Source organism: Seriola lalandi, unplaced genomic scaffold, assembly GCF_002814215.2.
Source record: "Seriola lalandi dorsalis isolate HSWRI2012SDOR001 ecotype SW California unplaced genomic scaffold, Sedor1 jcf7180002054568, whole genome shotgun sequence".
Lineage (NCBI taxonomy): Eukaryota > Metazoa > Chordata > Actinopteri > Carangiformes > Carangidae > Seriola > Seriola lalandi.
In genome coordinates, this window is record NW_019525121.1 from 1,154,656 (window position 1) to 1,176,228 (window position 21,573).

A 21,573-nucleotide genomic window follows, 5' to 3' on the forward strand; every position below is an offset into this window, starting at 1 on the left:
TATATATATAGGGGGGGTTGTGACTGGACTCAATAGGAAGCAGTGACAAGACTGCCTAAATATAGTGTGTGGACTCTGTTCCATAGAGTGAGGGGACTGACTGAATTACCACAAAGAGTTACAACTCACTGCTGCTTCACACACATTGTCACATTGACGTCCTGACCCCGTCCACCCCGGTTTTCCTCAGACTTGCCTGGATGGCAGCAGTGTCTCACCTCTCTCAGCGGGCTGGAATGAGGCCCTAGACATCTTGGCCCAAATCAAAGCATCAGAACAAACGCAGGAAGGGCGACGGGCAGGGCCCTGCTCCGCTGTGTGCTCTGGAGGACTGCCAGGCACACAGCAGTTCTCCTTAAACTGTGATAGGACCTGGGAAGTGAAAGCAAACTGCTTACCAAACCACATGTTAAAACGATGTTTCCATTTTGAGGAAGGGATTATTGTTGGGGCATTGTTTTTTGTTCTCCTGTTAGAACTGGTGTTTCATCTAAATTTAAAGACTTTTTTTTTTTTTTTTTTTTTAGATCATTAGATTCAATTCAGTCAATTCTTTGTCTCCCTGGAATGTATACTGGATGTTTAACCCTCCTGAAGTCAAACTACAAAGAATTTAACTCTTTATGGTATAGAACTAACTAAATTGAATTAAATGCAATGAAGTCAGACACTGCTAATGGACAAAATAGCATCAATACTGAGATTAGTGCCGATATTCTCATGGGCCTTGCAGATGTCCAGTGTCAGGTTAGCTGAGCATGGCTCCTGACCAACAAAAGGCCAGATGAAGTCATGAGAAGATTTTGTGGAATGATTTGGTTAGTTAAGACAAAAACATGAGGCTTAGTATGAAATGGGCTTACTTGTTGATAGTTGCTTTGATAATTATAGTAGTAGGTAGTAATTGTACCATTGCTACATCATGAAAAGGAAGCAAATGATCTCTAGATGCAGTCCTAACTTTCTGCTGGTTTTGACTAAAATTTTACTAAGTACAGGTTCATTGACACACTTCATAGAGGTGGGTGTTTCTCCCCCATGTCCATGAGTCATACAGTTTTATTTGGGGGGAAAAAATATTGTGTTGTGAATCTATGGGACGTTCTTCTTTCTGCAGCCTTATTCTCTTGACTTGGGCAGGTGTAATTTTACTTGGAATAGCTTGTGTACTGCAGCTGTCACTGATCACATCTACGCTCTCTCCATCTCTCAGTCGGGCCCAAACAGGACCCCAGTGGCAGCAATCTGTCTGACCAGTCTGCTGACCATGGCCTTTATTTTCATCGGCCAGGTCAATGTACTAGCTCCCATCGTCACCATCAACTTCATGCTCACCTACAGCTTCATTGACTACTCCTACTTCAGCGTGGCCATGACCGTCCAGCTGCAGAGTTATGAGAAGAGGGACACCCTCATCCTGGCCAAAAGAAATCTGCGCAGGTCCAACAGGCAGAACTCCACACCACTTATTGAAGCCCCTTTCCCAAACTATGGGAGTGGAGGCGAGAGTCCACAGAGTAAAGGCACTTTATTGGAGTTTGCTAAGGACATGGATCAGATATTTCCACCTGTCTCAAATGTTAATGCTTGGACTGAGAAGACCTCCTCCATGCAAGAGCTGAGCAGCCAAGGCAAGAGCAGAAAGGCAACTGCTAAGCAGAGACTGATGGACAGCTTCGGCTTAGACCTGAATAGCAATATGTCCACAGAAGAAAGAGGGGAGGAGATAGGTTCAGCTCCACCATATGAGGAGGTTGAGGTGCAGTGTGGAAACGAGGAGCTCATGACTGGAGAACAGCCACAAGTCAAATGCTGTACAGAAACATGTCATGTTGAACACGATTCATCTGCTGACCCTCAAAATCACAGCACAGGTGATGAGCTTTGTCCATGAAACATTAGAAAAGACTGGACAGAATGAGAGATCGTAGAGGTTAATTTTACCTGTTTTTAGTTACCTGAGATTTCATTACATTTTTCAGGGGCTGAGGGTAAAGCAGAACACCAGAGCTTTGAAATCAAATCCATGCAGGATTCATGCTGTGCAAAGTTCTGCAACCACTGGATTGCTCTGATCGGGGTAGGTTACACATCACATTCTGTACACTATTTCTTTCTGTTCTATTGAATATTTTCAGGTAGTATGAATAATGTGAATATATCATTTCTTTTCTTTCAGGCATTGAGCTCCATACTGATCATGTTTGTTATCCAATGGGTTTATGCCTTAGCAAACATAGTCATGGCCTTGCTGCTCTTCTTCTACATTGGGAGAACAAGTCCTGGACTACCTATAGGTAATTTCAGTGATCAGTTAACCTGAATAAACTAGGGTCAGTAATGTAAACACTCTTGTTCCACTAACTGCGTTTTTCTTTTCTCATGTTCTATTTGATTTCTGTGTTGTGTGGGCTTTGTAGACATTTTTATTTCTAAATATGGTATTTGACAAGATACTAGCCATACACTTAATGTACACTGCATCTATAAATGATATGATTTCATATTACACATATTTTGTTATTTACTTAACTGGTCTATTGTCTGGGGTTTTATTTATTTGTAAAATTTTCTTACTTTATATTATTAGATTACTTGGACTTACCATTATGTCTGGCAAAATACATCCTCAAGTGCAATTTTTTTATTTGAAGCATGTAGATTTGGTCCCCATGCTCAGGCGTTGTGACCTGGTAACGTACTCGGACACGTTGCTGGGAGTTTCACTTGTGGTCTCTTTGCCTGGCAGGCTGGCAGCTGTTGTGGTTTAGGATTTCTAGAATAGCTGGATGGGACACCCCTGCATCTGCATTAATCTCACCACATTACAGTGCCTTAACTGTCTGACTCATGACATGTCTGAGCAGAGGAGCTGCAAGTGTTAAACACCTGTTCCACAAGTGGTCGACGAGATGCTATGTCGTTGGTGTTTCTCACTTTGTGCCTGACTTTCTGTGCTATATTAGAAATATTCACACAATAAGAAATATTTCCATAGTAAATTTAAACCTATTATTATTATTATTATTATTATTATTATTATTATTACACATTTTAAAGTTTTTCTGCAACTAGTATTTAAATTATGTAATTCATTGAGCTGATTTCTTCAGGGCAAAAAACTAATAGTTTTTGATTTATTTGCAGGTATTGCAGCTCGATTCAGTTTTTTCACATGGCTCAAATCAACACTGAATAACATTTGCAGGTATTGTGCGGTTGATATGTTACTAAATGGTCAGTCAGTAATAAGTTTATAAGAATGAGTGAGTGACGGATGTTTGTCTAGATCATTGTTAATGCACAGAATAAAGTAATTGTCATAATCCATTGGTTCTCGTCAAGTCATGAAACATAAGAAATTTTGCCTGAAATTTTTATTTTTTTCAGTTACATGGTAATTTCCCATGTCACACTATCACCCAAAACCTATTTCTCCATACTATTTACCTGTCTTTCAGGGGAAAAGGATCTCCCAGGGATGAGATTATAGTGACACCCTCTCTGTCCAGGGTCAGGCTGAAGACCAGGCAGCTGACAGAGGAAAATGCTGACTTTGCCTCTCGTCACCGCTATCACCAATCCTCATTCATCAGATCTGACGAGATGGTACAACCACCGCTCCACTGACTGAATTAAACAGTGTCAATTTTACGTTATATGTTGTACCTGACGACCTGAAAACACATTTTCTGCCTCAAACTGTCTCATGTTGCCCTATGGGCCACATTCTGTACACATTTGTTTTAACAGAGACATTCATTGGCTCTGATCATTTTTTTGTGGTGGTTGGAGGAAATTTAAACTTTTTCTAGAGTTTAACAAAGTGTGCGTGTTTGTGTGAGAGAATGAGAGAGATATCTGAGGACTGAATGTAGCTGGAGTTGGTCATTTTCCATAAAGTCTTCCATAAAGTAAACTGAAGTAGAAATTGTTTATCTTGTCTTATGGCTTTAACTTTGACTGAAATATCACAATCTGTGAAACTCTCCACTGTTTGAAATGTCATTGTCAGATTTCTCTACCACTGGGTCACTTCTAAGAGGTCCAGCCACTGTGGTGCTCATGCAGCATAAATATCCTGTGTAATTGTGACACAAAGGTTTCATTAAAATGTGTATTCTCAGTTTTGCATGTCTGCAGTTAATCGTTGGTTGAGCAATTTTGCTCAGGTTATTTTGCTTTCCCAATTTGAGGTCATGTTTGTCTTCTTGCAGACCCGCAATAATTTAGAAGTAACTAAGCATATCAAACTTCAGTGCCATTTGATATTCAAAAATGATTTTCAAAATAAAACATACATGGTACTACACTTCTATTTAGCTTTTGGTTTTATAAGAAGGAAGAAGTGATTTGGAGACAGTATTTCATTTGTTTTAAAAACATTTCAGTAATTCATTCCTAGCTTACTGCAAGGTCGTATTGTTTGGGTGAACTTTGTTTGCTGTGTGCTTTGAAAGAGTTACTGTTCTTGCAGTGTAACAGCAAAGCTGTGAAAACCACTTCCTCTTAACATTTTATCAGACTAGCAACCTACCAACAGGCTCATAATCTAAAGATCCTGGTACCTTTTTCCTTGATCACTCAGTCTGTATGAGAAATTGGTTTGGGCATAGTTCTCAGCAGTAGAGATGTTGATCTGTGGTTTTCTGAAGCTACTTTTCACATCCATCCTTGTCATTTCTCATGGAGACAAACCTGAATTGTTAAAACTAATATATGAACTTCAGTTCAGGGGTGATGGCTTGAAATACACAACAGTATGTCCAATGCATCAGCCTAGCTCCAGCTATATTATGAACACCTGGATTATTCTAGAGGGACATCTATTCCCACCAGAAAAATGAAAATCCTTATTCCTTAATTGTGCCAAAGTAAATCGACTTTAGGACATAAACATTAATATAAGGACTTTTTCCACAGAACGTGATAATTGTAAGTCAAGTCACAGGCTTTACATGCTCAGAAACTTTATTTCTCTTAATGATACCACCTCACTTTGATACCATGATACCACCGATTTAACTGGTACCATATGATCCAGAGTAGAGGGACTAATCAATGCGGTGAGGCGGTGTATTGTTTAATTGGTCTGTCAACTTTTGGTCTCTGGAGCATCAGCTTCTCATGGCTGAAAAAGGAGTGTTTCGACTTTTTTAACGACAACACCTGAAGGCAGCAAAGGAAGCTACTGGGTTGAATAACGGTACTGTGTGTGTGTGTGTGTGTGTGTGTGTGTGTGTGTGTGTGTGTGTGTGTGTGTGTGTGTCTGTGTGCGTGCGTGCGTGTGTGTGTGCGCTCGCGCGACGGAGGGGGAGGAGCCCGGGCTCCTCCGCTGTGATAACAGGCTGCTGCCTCCACTCTGTTATCTTCCGTTCCCCGCCGTCCGAGTTGCGGTTCTCCTCCGGACCTGTACCAGGATTTATTTATTTCATATGAAACTTCACTAAAAGCTGAAGTGCTTCTCCCATGGTGTCCCCGGGAGACCTCCCCAGCATTCACTCGACTTTACGGAAACTATCGGCGACCGTTTTGGGGTCTTGAAAAGCATGGAAACGTGGTTTTTGAATCACGTCCTCGGGCTGTCTCTGTCGGTCCTCCTGTTGGGTCTGCCGGGGGCCCTCGGGACAGGGACCCCCAGTAACAACAGCTCGGATCCCGAAACGGCAGGATTTTATTCTTCAACCGCCACAGATGAACCCAGTAACATGGAAAACAATGCAACTTCAACTTCATACTCCAGCGAGAGTTTATCACCATCGCAGAAGAACCTCCTGCTCACACGCTCCGCGGAGACACACACTGCTACTGTGGGAAGCTTCGGTAAGATCACTGTCACCGAGGCCTGCAATGGCAAGTGTAACGTTACAGACAAAATGTTAGTCCAGTGTGCAGTCGTCCCCATCTATCCCGTGTGAGAATGGCTCTCCACTTTAAAGTAAAGGCTCTGTAAATGTAGACACGCTTCATTTTCATCCTGTTAAAATGATCAGTAGCTGGTTAGTACAGAAATACATCAGCAAAGCTCATCAATGATAACAGTGTATCAATATTTAGTGTGGGATAGCGATCATCTCTCAATTAAAAATTATTAATAAAAAAAAGCTATATGAAATCAATCTGCCAGTGTCTGCATGTCAAAATGAATTCAGCTCATATGCATAGATGCAGTGCCACGAAACAAGTACAATGCTGTTTTTGTTTTGTTTGCGTCATTATAGAGCTGTAATTAATTATTTCCATTGTAGATGGTATTTATTATCTTCCTGATTGATCGATTAATTGCTTGGTCTGCAAATTATTGGTACTAATGGGAAAAATGCACATCATAATTTTACAAAGTCAGAGTTGACATTCAGACTGATTGACTGTTCAACTGTTCAAAACCCCCAAAAGAGGAAAATAGGAAAATCAGCTCATATTTACATTTGCGAAGCAGGGACCAGTGTTAATCGTTAATCACAATAATTTCAATAGATTAATTTTCCTTTACTAACACTAACACTGCTTCAGTTCTTTGTCAGTGCAAAAAGGGTTTTCAGGCTTATACTGTATGTTCACAACTGTGTTTCTAATATAGAGGAGAGTAAACTCACCTTAAGACATTTTACTTTGATTTTTGAAAATTAGCCACCACTTAAAACAGCAACAGTTAGCTTGGTCATTAAATGGGCTTCATCAGTTTTTCAGCTCAAACCCATTCACCTAGTTTGATGAAACCACTAACACTCAGTCAATCATGAATTTATCACTCCTATCATTATCTACAAATCCAATCTCACTTAACACTTAACCCGCTTTGCTCCTTTCCTGCTCAAGCTGAGCTGCTGCTGTTGCCACAGACAGTCTTGATGTTTGTTCAGCAGCTCATGCAGGTGATAAGGTGTATGGAGTCGCAACAGTGTTGCATGGTTAGTCTTACTACATGTGCAGCAAGGGGGGCAGTGGGGTTCACAAGAGTCCACTGATAATCCAGGTAAAACCACAATGTTTTCCTTTATAATTATTCTGTGTACCAATCATAAGCAAGTTGAGGGGCATGAAGAGAAGCAGACATGTTAGAAAGAGACTGTGGTATTTTGACTTAATAGAGATGTTGCTCACACACAAAAAAACAACAACCTGCAGCTAAACTATTTTAGTACATTTAGTGCAGAGGGACGAGGGGAAACCACATCTGAACCACACACACATTTTCCCCTCACAACTCCAGAGCTTTGAATGGGATTTAAAGCCCAGTGACCTGGGCACAATGTCCAATATCAACCATCAAGCTATAGGTGGAAAGCTTGTAAGTTGTTTAAGGTAGAAGCCATATTCACAGATAATGCCTGTGGTTTCAGGAGAACGTGTCTCATAACATCCCAACACCGTAGTGGTATAGTCTTGAAGCAATTAAGGAGAAAACCTCAGAGGAGTAAAGCGCTTTAATTGATGATGCATCTTTTAGGAGAGTCATTGTGGTCATACGTCAATAGGTTTTAGATTTTTGTGGGTTTTTTGAGACAGTTTTACGGCTCAAATATTTTGTAGCCTCAAAATTACAAAAATAGAATTGCTGTCAGATTCTTCTCTTATTATAAACATACTATTAGCATTATTAATATGCACTGGACTACTAATTCTACTATTCACCAGGTGGTCACCGTATAGAATACTGTATACCTGCCCTAAACATTAAAATAAAATTGTGCGAAAAAGTAGTTAAATCTATTATATTGAAATTAAAATGTCCCCAACTTGGCATCACTATAAACTTATCACATGCTGCACTCTTTTCATCAATGCATGCCTTAAACTTAAGGCACAGTCTGAACTTAGTTTAACATTAACAGTTTAACGTTTAACAGCGATGTCAGTGATAACTTATTTTCTTTCAGGCACGCTGCTGGGCATTATGAAGATGATTCATTTATTGGTCCAATGTGGGCTTGACTTGATTTTGGTCATTTCCATCAACACCCTGGTTGATTCATACAGTTACACACAGTCACTCTGGGGGCTGCCCAACACAAGTCCACTGAAACAATGTGAAGGCCAAATGCTTTGCTTAAAGGCGTAGAGGCTGCTGAGGAATGACAAGTGAAAATGATTCACTTTCCTCATTCAGGTCACAGTCATCTGGTGACAAGCCCACGAACTGAGCTGTGAAGCTCCAACCCAGCTCAACATTTGGTACCTGACGATAGTAGTAAAAGTCCTCAGCAACAAATTACCTATTTGGCCTGTTGGCTGTTAAATTTCACACCACTGCTGTGTCATACTATCGCCTATGCTCATTATAATGCTGAACATGCTGCATATACCCAAATTAACATGCAACCCACGGCGTTTCTAAAGTGTAACAGATGTGAAAAACCACAGTGACAACTGTGTTAACAGTTGAGAGCTGAGCGATAAACAGCAGAGAATCTGGGAGTGTCCTTCACTTGTTGCCAACACCACGTTCCAGTCTGAGTTTTGCTGCCCGGACTGGATCCAGAGAGAGAAAATGAAATAATGAGAGAGACACATGCAGAGGAAGTGAGAGAGAAAAATAGAGTCTGGTGGCCCAGTTCTCCCCATAGACTCCCAGCAGACAGGCTGTTATGCAGTTGAACTCTCCCCTCCATTGGTTTTGGATGAACTGTGTGTTGGCTGTCAGGATGCTGTCCAGCACCGATGCTCATCCACAGAGTGGTGTTGTTCCAGTCCTGGCCTGCTGGAGACCAGCCAGTTAGCAGGCTGTCAGACAGCACAGCATCAGGGACAGGCAGAGACAAAAAAACCTTTTAGTGTGGAGAAAGACCTCACACCCACACACACACACACACACACACACACACACACACACACACACACACACACGCACACACACACACACGCACAAACACACACAAACACACACACGCACACACAAACACACACAAACACACACACACACACACACACACACACACACACACAGACTTCTCCCATCGCGTTCTCACTAGTTATGTTATCTAAAGCTGCACTTACTAATATCTTTATGTCAACAATGTATCATATGACTTTCTGTAATATGAAATGCTTGTAGCGACGAACCCACTGATAATTGTCAATTAATTAATAATTCTTATTTCTGCAGTTCCCTCAGCTCCACAGAGTTCTAGAATCTTTCAGCTCATTGCTTTGGTTTTACGGCCACAACTCTACTGTAGATTCACTCTCACTGTTCTCATCATCCTTGTTTCAAGTTGCAGCATGTAGCTTTTTCTTTAACAAAAAGTTAGATAAACCCTCTGTACGCTACCTGCTTGGCACCAAACAGTGGGCGGACAAAGTTATGAAATAGCTTGTAAGCATAGTGCAACATTTAGAAGCTAAAAAACAAGATATTTTACGAAGGATTTTGTGGATACCAAAACAGAGCTAAAAGGAGAGTAAATATTGGCCTTAAAATTAGTCATATGGCCATAAACATGACTCCAAATGATAGCTTAAGTTACCTCTGCTGAAGGTGTAAATAGGCAACAGTATGCAAAGTCATTCAACATAATCAATTTAAAAAGTGATAGCATATGTCAGTGTTGTGTTTTCAGTTTGTTCGTCTCCCCCCAAGTGAAAAAAAAATAATCAATGCAGTTTTAAAATAATGAGTTAAAAACAATTAAACTCATGGCCTAAGATTAATGCCATCTAACTGACTGATTCTAGCTGGGCACCTTTGTTGCATTTCGCCCCCCTGGCTCTCTCAAGTCTATCTCTACTGTCAAATGTCAAAAGGCAAAATACCAACAAAAATATGTCTGAAGCAACAATCCCTACTCTGTAACATCATTCTTTTCTTAACATTTCACTTCTGGTACTGTGTACGTAGTTTATATGACAACAATTGTGAGCCAGACTGAAAAAAAAAAAAACACTCCACAAACAATGAACATGAATACACGCCTAGATCCATGGTGACAGTTTTCTGCCAGTGCCTTGTGCTCACTCAGCTTTAGGAAGGAAATTGCTGATTCCCAGCGGAGACCGTCACCACCATATTTAGGACTTAAAGCCTTTGTTAGAGTAGGCGAGCCCGGCTGCCAGTTGTTCTCCACCCAAAATTATTGCCCCTGCTGCAAGCTGCAGCACTTCTTACAGCATCTTCCCAGTTTCTGCGGGCTGAACAGGCCCGACACTCTGGTGAGCACCCTCTGGTGGCCACAGCATAATGGAAGTCAAGTACAATATGTTGACAGAAAAAACAGCCAGAAGATGAATATTGGTTTCAACCTGTCTTGTTTGAAAAATTGCCTGTCAGCTTAGTTGTCAAGGAGACCCTGATTCAATTATTAGAAGTGTGGATGCCTGGTACTGGCATTCCAATACTAGAGGAAGGGAAGACAAAAAGTCTATTTCACTAAAAGTTAAAGCAAAACTGAAGGATGTCTGATTTCTTGAGTGTGGAATTATCATTATACTGTGTAGGGCTGCAGGTAGCAATTATTGTCAGTGGTTATGTGTTTTTTTTTTATTGTGTTGTGTTAAGTAAAATAATTTTATACTATGTGACAACAGAAAGCATCAAATCATCACAGTTGAGAAGCTGGAAGCAGCAAATTCCATTTTTGCTTGATTAATAATTGACTAAAACAACTTTTAAAGGATTTTGTGTCAGTTGCCTAATCAATAAATTGACAAATTTTCCAGTACTTATACTGTGAGATGAATGTTTGAATGTGAATGTTAGTAATTAATCATACGATACATTATTTTCTTTTTCCACAGACACTGAGCAGACACAAACCTTCACAGAAAAAAGCAATGGATCACTAGAGACTACCAGTCTGTCTACTGAGCCGCTCACATCCACCCTTGTTGTAGCCACCACCGAGGCCAGTAGCAGCAGCAGCAGCAGCATCAGTAGCAGCAGCAGCATCAGTAGCAGCAGCAGCATCAGTAGCAGCAGCAGCAGCATCAGTAGCAGCAACAGCAGCAGCAGCAGCAGCAGCAGCAGCAGCAGCGGCATCAGCAGCATCAACAGCAGCAGTAGCAGCAGCGGCAGCAGCGGCAGCAGCAGCACTAGCAGCATAAGCAGCAGCAGCAGGGACTGGAAGGAATTTGTTAACACAGACCAGGTGCCAGATGTCTCCCATCCTGTGTCCTGGGAGGCCAGGTCCTGGATGTTGACAGAGGACGCGAGGCTTCCCCAGTGGCTGGGAGACGCCACAGCCTTGGCGTCGCAGACAGACGTTCACACCGACAGCACCTACACTTCCACCACCATCAGCCGAGCCGGGGAGAGGACCCTGCTATCTGTCACCTCCTCCTCAAGCAACAGCACCTCCTCTGCATATACAGAGGAATCCAACTCTCATCAGCCCCCCTCCACCTGGGGTATCCCTGCTAGGGCTACAGGGACTGAGGACTACACCCACAGTGCTCCATCAACAAGGACTGACAGCAGGGACACAACAGACCAGCACATGACCAACTCCTTCAAGGGGATGTTTCCAGAGACTGGGAGCCCGGGGGGGTCCACAGGAACCCAGAGTTTAACTGGACCACCTAATGCCACGCAGTATCAACATACCTCAGCGTCTGAGGAGACCTCTGACTCGACACCACCTCTCAGAGTGACGGAGCTCAGCACTGAACAATCTGAAGTGTTGGTTTCTTCCACACCTCCTGTCACCTCAGCTGCAAGAGGTACTACCAACATCTCAGGGACAGACCTGGACGCAGTTTCCGATGTTGGAACCTCCACCGAGTCTTCCACTGCAGGCCACAGCTCCAGCACTCAGAACCAAGAGGGCACCGAGGGGCTGTCATCCCAGACCAGAGAGGAAAGCACAGACTTGGGTCTGACCACAGCGCCCCCTACAGTCAGTAGCAATACATCTGAAATGGACAACTTTCTGACAGACACTCCAGTGCTGGTCACTGAGCTCTTCCTCACCACCACACCTGTTCCTGTTACAGAAAGGTACATTGTATTGTTTATTAAATTTTGTGCTTTATTAATGGTTAAATTAATGGTTCAAGGACAGATACTTGGCTTTTGCAAAGGCACAGCAACAGAGAGTTGGATTTGTCAATATTGTTATTTAATGTTATCTTTTTTTTAAAATATATTTTACAGTAGAAAACATGATTTTGACAGAAATATACAGCTCTATTATAAATACAACATGTTTCTGACAGATTTAATAAGCTTCCATCATTGCCTTCACAACGCTGAGTGATCCTGAGGTGAACCGACCAAAGTTGTAAAGATGAAAATGATTCTTATCTTTTCTTTTCAGTTCTTGTCAGAAGTCTGTGAGAGACTTGACTGGTTTATTTTCTCTTTAACAGCTCACAGATAAATGAGAAAGAAACTTTCAAAGCCACTGCCTCCACCACCACCACCACCACCATCATCACCCCCACCACCACAACCACCCCTCCTCCACCCGTAACCTGGTCCTCCAGGTTCAGCAGCACCACCACCAGCAGCTCGACTTCAGAGTTACATACCGAGGCCACCTTCCCATACACTACACCCTCCACCACAGCCTCCACTCCGGCCCTGCAGACCTCTACAGTGCACCCAACTCACCATGTGTCACCAAGCCAAACCCAGGGCCCCTCAACCAGAATTGCCAACCCCACAACCCTGCAGACAGAAACAAGCACTGGCTCTGTGGGAGTTTCCACATCTCCTAGCCGGTACATCACCACCACCGACACCCACAGCACCCCGACCAGGAGTACAGAAGTTCTGCACACCACCGGGAAACAGACAGACAGGGGAACCACAGAGCTTGTAGTAACAACATCACCCACTGACATCCAGCCCACTAAAGCATCACCACCACCACCAAGTGAGTTCACACTTTCCTTTCACTGTATATAGCAATCTTTGACATGCAGCTTTCAAAACAAGAATGTGTCTTGTGACTATTGCTGTTCATGCTCACTAATACCTTCTTTTAAAAAGACTTTTATGTTTTGTATCATTCACTGACAGACACAGAACTGTGAAAGCTGAACTCAGTGTAAATGCAAAACTCAGATGCACAAATGTAGACTATCATTTTCTTTCATTGGGCTTTATAAGGTATAAAGTTATTGAGAATTCACAAAAATGAATTCGTAGAATAGTGGATTGTAATCTATGGGACTTTCAAATCATTTAGGCAGATTATATCTTTAGTTGATGTCTTGCATAATGAGTGGGATAATGTCTAAGAATGATCTGAACTTTTAAGCTCCAAAGCATCTAAATTCAAGTTCAGCGCCTCAGTTTTTCAGTATTTATATGCTTTATTTTATAGAAGAATGAAGTCAAACACATGCTACATTTTTCAAATTACCAGAGATCTGTTTGTCTCTGGATTGAAGAAGGTTCTACCTTGTAGTTGATAAATTTTCAAGTAATTGTGGGAAATCCTCCAATTTGTAAATTGAAATGATGCTGATTATGCCTCAGTTATCGTTGTACTTGATTGTATGAGTGCAGTACTCGGAACAAAGCAGAAAAAATCGCATCTATCACAAAAACTGGAAAGGACTGAAATTAGGTTAGGTGTGAAAATGTGCTTAATAAACAGTTACATAATGATGATGATGAGAAACCACCTAACTTTTATATGAGTTCATAGTAAAACGCCTGCTCTCCTGTCTGAACTCCAGGAAACCCTTGTGTGTCAAACCCTTGTATGAACGGCGGGATGTGTGTGAGCTATGAAGGGCATCAGTAGACCTGTCACTGTCAGCAGAAACTGACAGAACTGCAACCAGGATGAGCTTCTGTTTGATAACTGCACTGTCAATATGCATGCTTCTGTACCTCAAGTTTGGTGTTTCAATGTGTTGCATACTGAGTGATCGTGCCGAAGGTTAAGATTAGGTTTGAGGTTTATGGATTCAGTAACGGCCCTTTTAAATGTAAGATTGTAATAACCTTTATGTACTGTGTGTCCAGTTATTGATGAATGTATGAGGGACCCCTGCCCACCTTGCTCCAGGTGCGTGAACACACGAGGCTCCTTCAGCTGTGAATGCCCGCTCGGCTACAACCTCGAGGAGGGACGCAACTGCACCAGAGGTAAGATCCCTGTATATATAAATATAACATAATTATTATTTTTCTAGTTGAGTTGTTTTATCAAAGGCCTTATTGTAATTTTTTTCCCTACCACAGCAAAGACATTTCTGGGAATTTTCAGTGTTAACAGACCGCCACATGACCCTGTTACCTTCAAGAGCACCACCACGCATGAGATCCAGAGAGAGATTATTCAGCTGGTGAGAGCCGGTCCACATAGCTGCATCTACTCTGCTCCATTCTGAGAAAACAATTCTTAGGCTTATATGTATTATATCTTATACACCCTACCTTCCTGTCTTCACTGCAGCTCAATGCCTCATTGTCAGTCCTTCAAGGTTACAGCCGCTCAACTCTGAGTAAGAAGTACGTTCTTGCTGTCACTATCTAATCACTAAACCATTCCATTAATGTACTTTCGCAGTATTTTGTTGATATATTTTCAAAATCACAAAAGCAACACATAGTTATATGAGACAAAAGCTCATTTCTTTGTGTCAGAATTGCAATATATTAGAGTAAATGATGCAACATAGATATTTTGTCATTGTTGACCTCTGTACTGACAGTTTGAACTTCTCCCCACAGAGATGAGGACGGGTTGCGTATCTTAGTTATCAACATGTTTTCCATCTCCAGTGATGTGACGAGTGCAGAAGTCTACAACAGCATCAAGATGTCCCTCAGCAACTGCAGCTCCTCGGTGGCCCACTGCCGAATGGTCCTGCACCACCAGCTCACTTATCGCGGTAAATATGATAGCCATGGGCCACATTATAATCAACATAATCGTGCTCATTTCTTTCAAATTTAATACAGTTTTTGACTAAATGTCCTGTAAACATAATTGAGGGGTCACTATCAAAAGTAAATAATATTTTTACAGCCACTTAAAGGCAGATTGTAGCCGTAAAAACTCTCATGTGAAATGTACCATGATACATTTGTGAAAATATTACGCAGGAATCCTCTAATCACATCAAAGGACAACAGTGCGATACTATAAAATACTTTATTATGCAGTAAAATTTCTATGAGCTCACATGTATGATGGTTGGTTTGAACCCGAACGGTAGATTAATAAATTCTGACCTGATGGTGAATTGAGGGAAACAAATGTTTTCTAACCTCTTGGACTTCTTGTGTTATCCAGGTCAGGATCAGTGTCCTGTCTTTTTACTTTGGTGACTAATTCTGTCCACACTGTGTTCCAGGGGAGAGTCTGTGTGTGGCTAAGAAGACTCAGTGTGATACAGAGCGCTCCACCTGCACAGACAGCAGTGGCACAGCCTACTGCCAGTGTCTTCAAGGATACTACAAACACAATCCTGAAGACTTGTCCTGCCTAGGTAAGCTCTTTCTCTCTTTTTGTTTCCGCTGAGACACAAAGCCTATCAAATCTATCCAGCTACCTAGTGTGAGCGCAAAATACAGGAATGACCAAAAGTAATCAAAATAATAAACCAGATATCGTTTGTTATACTTTAAAACAAGGTGACAGTCAAGTAAGCTTTTCCGTGCTGACTGAAAGACATGCAAATTTTTCTAAATTTCACATGAAATTCATCCAAATTAAGAACACTGAATAATAGAGCAACAGTTTTGGCGTTTTAATGCTTCTAAACTGTGAAATCGGAACTTCTCTGAGCAAAATGTTTTGTTACAGAATGTGGGGATGGCTACAAGCTGGAAAATGGCACCTGTGTTCCGTAAGTTCAACTTTCAATTTTCAATTTTCTTTTCCTTTCAGTATCAATCAGGTGACACTGAAAGATTTAAGATCACTTTCTCACTGCAGATTCTGTCTCTTCTTTTCAGGTGTATGTTTGGTTTTGGAGGATTCAACTGTGCAAATTGTAAGTGACTGTAAAAATCCTTAATAGACTAATATTAATCAGCTTTAATGGGGAGATTCAATTATTTCCTGTTGTGATCTTTAAATGTGTTTTTTAAGTGTTGTATTTAATACATTGATATTTGATGTTACAGTTTACAAGCTGATTGCAGTCGTGGTTGCACCTGCAGGGGGCGCCCTGCTCCTCATCCTCATCATCGCTCTCATTGTCACCTGCTGCAAGTAAGATTGCTGATATTGATAGCATAAAACACTTTCTTCATTTTGCTATTTATTTCAACTGACAATGTCTTTATACCAGTATACTCTACCTCCCTCTACCTTGTTTCAAGTTGATGATTGAAAAATACAGAAACAAGTAATCCTGGACAATTGCGATAATTTGTTGGCAGAATATTTACTTAAAAAAAAAAACATTTTCTCACTATGGATGGTTTATTGAAGAAAACTGTTTTGGTAAACTGCTTAACTTTTTTTTAAATGTTTGGTCTCCCAGGAAAGATAAGAATGACATCAACAAGATCATCTTCAAGAGTGGAGACCTGCAGATGTCCCCTTATGCAGACTTCCCAAAAAATAACCGAATATCCATGGAGTGGGGCAGAGAGACCATAGAGATGCAAGAGAACGGCAGCACCAAGAACCTGCTGCAGATGACTGACATTTACTACTCTGTAAGGAGACATATAACACACCTCTTATTTGTCTACCTTTCCTAGGTTTGTCTGTCATGCATCAAGTTTGGGTTTAGTTTTTGTGTGCTTAGATTCAACTGATAAATCACCATGCTAGATAAGAGGAAACATTAAAAGCATGTTGCATTAATTTTCTCTCTCTCTCTCTCTCTCTCTCTCTCTGCTTATTCCCTCAGCCTGCGTTACGTAACTCAGACCTAGACAGAAATGGTCTGTATCCATTCACAGGTCTGCCGGGCTCTCGCCACTCATGCATTTACCCTGCCCAATGGAACCCCTCCTTCATTAGTGACGATTCACGAAGACGAGACTACTTCTAACTGCCCCACCTTGAACACACATGTGCGCACGCACACACACACACACACACACACACACACACACACACACACACACACACACACACACACACACACACACATACTGAAACTTACCATCACTTATACCGACAATTGTGATGTGTCATGATGGTTTACAGTCACGGTGACAATGCTAATGTGTGAGCCTCACTGTCTTTGAAAAACCCATTTGAACATATACATTCAGGGCTTCACAATAATGATGTAAATTTTTGTGTATTCCTGTGTGCGTGTGTCTATGCGGGTCTGCATTTTATGTAAGTACACATTTTTGCAAGTAAAATGTGTACTTGTGTGACTATTTCAATACTTTTGCATAATATACTTCATTTACTTCAACTCACATGTACTTTACATTGCCACTGTGGTGTTAAAGATTGTGTAATGTGTTTTTCCTGCCTTCCAGGCAGCCACTGATTCTCATTTGCTTCACTGTATGATGAAAAACCATTTGCAGACACTTGAAACGTGCTTAAGGTTGGTCATTCCTTACAGTAAATATGCCTACACACAGTGCAGATTACCTTGAAAAAAAACTGCATTGCATTAATGCTTAATGATAGAGAAAAGCAGAAAAGATTGTGTTCACCCACTGTGCTCACAGAAATGAATGTGACATACTGGCTGCCTGGAATGTGTGAAAACACATTTGGATACAAAAAAAAACAACAGTAATGTAAACTACATGTGATGTGTAGCAACTAGATTAGGACATGCAAAAACATTGATACTGTGTGCTCTGTTAAGTGCTGAAATATGAATATGTGTGTGCCACTGCTGTGATTTGGAAATATGACAATAACAAACCACTGAAGGTTGCACAGAGTTCAGTTTTACACCCAACGTAAACTGAGGAACAACTTTGTAATCTCACGCCAACGTTTATTTATTCCCTGTATGTCTAAATCCTTGACATGTAGCATCATGAATATCTCACTCATACACACTGACAGACTTTAGAGGGATAAACCTGTGGCTTTAAATGTGTGTGTGCATGCATGCATGTATGTGTGTGTGTGTCTGTGTGTGTGTGAGAGAGAGAGAGAGAGAGAGCAACCAAGTGTGTAAGTCTTGGTATTTGTGAGAAGTGTGTGAGGAATAATTATCTGAATACCAGATTGATCATAACTGTCAACGAGTGTTTGAATGTAAAGATGTATCATAATTAGCTATTTCCGATACGGAGAGTTATTTTTATGTGAGTATTTTCTTCCTTTGTGTTATGATCGGTTTATTCTGGCGTTTTAGTCAGATGTGCTTATTTAAATAAAAATATTGCACAGTATTTTGTCTCTGACTAAATCATCTTTGATTTTTTTTTTTGTCATGGAGATAGCTCAATTGTCACTGCAGGTATGAAATGGTGGTAATATACTCAGGTGGTCAAGTTATCATATCCCATATGTTATGAAGAATGCAGTTGAAAGCAACAAGAAGAGACTAATATGTGGATCTTGTCTTAAAATTGAATTTTGTCAAACCATGTTTTGAAATGATATGAAACTACACTGAGTACAGGGTAGGATATCTAAAGCTTCAGTAAGGACTGGCATTCATATCTTATTTAATTTCATATTTTACTATTAAATCCCAGTCATAGCAGTCTGTACTTAGAGCTGGATATTATGGCACTGGAGGACTTGTTGAATACTTAGGTAACTACCTGAAAGCTCTGGCTGTTACATTACAGACAGTGTGGTTACTCAAGCCTGGCTTGAAATTTCGATGCCTTTTGTGTTTTGTGTCTCTTCTGGTATTTTGTTGCAGTTTGTTCCAAACACAGGAAATGAAAAAAAGAATCCTTCATTTGTACAAAGACAAAATATGTTCTATGTTCATATATTTCCTCCTTTGTGGATAAAGTTCTTTACATGAACTCTACATGGTCCACTGAAGTTGGTTTCCTGTAGGTTGACGTACAATCCCTGGTTAAGCAACATTTGCCTCACCACTTCATTTGGATACTTTGAGGACCCATGCAATGGAAAAGTTTACCTAAAAAGAAAACATTAATACATGTCTATACGATCTGTCTGGTGTCCTCTTAAATGTATAGTACTTATAGTTAAATCTAAATCGAATGAGTCTGAATCTAAAGCGTGACATAAAAAGGCCATTGTTCTAATGAAAATGTAAATCATTCAGAATGCTGTTGTTTCTTATGTTATGTTGGTTTTTGTTTTTTTGTTTTTTTGTTTTTTCTTAGAGCATAGGGGATTTACACAGAAGGCATTGTAACATGTGGCAGCAGGAAAAACACAGTAGTAAAATTTAATGATGCCTGAATTCCTTTCCGGGTGCTGATGTTATAAAAACTGCAATTGTGCTTTTCTTACAAGCAGCCTTTAAAGACACTTCTGGGATATCTTGTCTGGTGCTCAATTATTTACTGTGCTTCTTTGCCTTTAATGTATTGTGTGTTCAAGCAAAGGAGAAGCTTTGAAATGTTCATCATATTGTGGGTGGTTGTGCTATTACTTTATGTATAGCAGCACGACGTGTTATGTTTGGCTGAACTTCTTCTACTACATCCAGATTGTCCCTGCAAATCGAGCTCTTTCGATCTGGGTAAAGAGGAACATCAGGTCTTTCATCTACGTGGCTTTGCTTCTCGATGGGACCCTTTTTTTGTTCAATAGTGTCATGAATATTCCAGATGTATTCAGTGGCTTCACTTGCATTAACGGTACAGGGTATGCACATAGACCTGATGAAGTGTACTTCTCAAGCCAAGTTTGTTTCTTCATCATCAACGTGCATATCCTGATCTGTCTGTGTATCATGACAGTTTCTAGCTTTTCCACAGCCCACTACCTATTTAGACACATGAGGAACGTGGCGCAGAGTGGCAGCTGCTTCTACACACCGAGGATTCAAAGTCAGATGAGAGTCACCATCACTGGGATCTCTCAAGGAGTGTTCTACTTCCTCTATGACACTTTCCATCTCTTAGATTCTTTCGCCTACATGTTCGCCCCAGACTTTTACTTCAGTTATTCTGTCTCCTTCACCGTCACCTCACTGTTCATATCAGGCAACACTATCAACCTGGGAATCGGTCAGTTTATATTCAGGCAAAGGGCGGCTGCTGTTTGGAGGGCTCTCAAAGCACTGTGTGGTGTTGCCATAGTGACAGATAATATTAAACTGCACTCTGGCCAGGTGACATCAGGGGAAATAGCTAATACTTTAACTGTTAATGGCCAAATGAGGTTGTGATTATTTGGTGTGTGACAGTCGTTTTGGGTGAAATAATTTCTATACAGTGTGAGGTTTAGTTGTATCAAATGTTATGGTTTATTCAATTTACAAAATTCACATCCCTGTTTCATCCAGTAGGTTGTTTTATGACAAAACACGGCAAGAACAGGTTAACTTCATGCTGGGAAACCCATAGTGTTCATGCATGTAATGACTGATTGAATAGAGGTCTGTGCAACCATATCATTAAGGGGGCACTCCACCAATTTCACACCAGATTCAACATTTTGAACAGAGTCTGCATTACAGACATGAGTTGTGGGGTTTGAAGTGGACATATAAGAGGCAGTGGTGTCTTATGAAACATCCTTGTTGCATTATGGGATGTAGAATCCTGAGTTTTGGGAGCGTGACACATACTAATGAAAGTCAGGATATCTCATCCTCTGCAGCATCAATTCTGACCATTCTTTTTTTTTTTTATCCGTCTCCCGTGACTTCCCCAACTGTATTGCTAGAATGCCTCTTCAAGCAACTGTACATTTTACTGAATCAGAACAGTACAATTGCACAATTTCATTGTGATTTCATATTAACATGCTTTATTTTCATATTTTTATTTGTGTTGCAAATGCATCAGATTTGCTACATTGCGCAGAGTTGTAGTACCTCACAGTGTTGAAATCTGAACACTATAAGGGAAGAAGACACTGGAACAGAAAATAAAATGAAGATGGATGAAAAGGGATTTTCAGTTGGTGACATGCTTTTGATCGTCTTACTTGAACTAATCTTTGTTTTTGATGGTTTCAGTCACAATTACACAATGTATCATGACTTGATATATACCTTCAGGTGAATTGCATATCATTGCATATTTATAAATCTACATGACTGCAGGCTGCCCCTGAAACTTGGAATATTACTGTACCTGTTCATGTTTTAAAGGTCAAGCTGAATGTAGCTTTGCTTTTGCATGAACACAATTTATAACCATAACTTCTGGAGTAGCTACGGTCAAACCAAGAACACTCTGAAAATACAAATACAAACCATAGCAATGTATTTGTTAGCTGTACTTTTTATCCATTCATTTAACTATTTTCTTTTTTTCAAATGAGCTGCATAATTTAAACCATTTTTCTCTTTACTTAGACAATATACTGTATGTGAACTGTAGCTTTAATATATAATGTGTTCATTGAAGAAGTTACAATTGTTGACAAATACTGTACACAAATAAACACTTTAACGTCATAAAATTTTATTTAATAATTAATTTTATATTTTTAAATGTTTTATATAATGCTTTTTGAGGGGGGTTCAAGTAAAGTGTCAGTACAGTGTCTTCAATAAATTACATTCATACATTTCATTCATATTTCCACAAGCTACGTGACACAGATCTCTCGCTGTTCATTCATC

General features: G+C 40.5%; 2 protein-coding genes across 2 annotated transcripts in view; both read left to right on the top strand.

The window, feature by feature from the left end:
• slc12a8 (solute carrier family 12 member 8) overlaps window positions 1-4,126 on the top strand; it is a 17,328-nt gene extending 13,202 nt beyond the window's left edge. Inside the window, exons 10-14 of the mRNA XM_023416638.2 lie at window positions 1,214-1,874; window positions 1,983-2,080; window positions 2,180-2,297; window positions 3,148-3,208; window positions 3,462-4,126. Of these exons, the coding sequence (XP_023272406.1) occupies window positions 1,214-1,874; window positions 1,983-2,080; window positions 2,180-2,297; window positions 3,148-3,208; window positions 3,462-3,630 (1,107 nt within the window). The 3' untranslated portion in view covers window positions 3,631-4,126. The remainder of the gene's footprint in view (window positions 1-1,213; window positions 1,875-1,982; window positions 2,081-2,179; window positions 2,298-3,147; window positions 3,209-3,461) is intronic.
• Window positions 4,127-5,366: 1,240 nt separating this feature from the next.
• heg1 (heart development protein with EGF-like domains 1) lies at window positions 5,367-18,232 on the top strand. Its single transcript, XM_087176738.1, has 13 exons — window positions 5,367-5,823; window positions 10,735-11,932; window positions 12,304-12,812; window positions 13,916-14,038; window positions 14,135-14,238; window positions 14,349-14,404; window positions 14,627-14,787; window positions 15,253-15,387; window positions 15,705-15,747; window positions 15,857-15,894; window positions 16,028-16,115; window positions 16,390-16,567; window positions 16,765-18,232. Exons 1-13 carry the CDS (start codon window positions 5,550-5,552, stop codon window positions 16,906-16,908), a joined length of 3,051 nt encoding a protein of 1,016 aa, XP_087032864.1. The 5' UTR covers window positions 5,367-5,549; the 3' UTR covers window positions 16,909-18,232.
• Window positions 18,233-21,573: the final 3,341 nt, after the last annotated feature.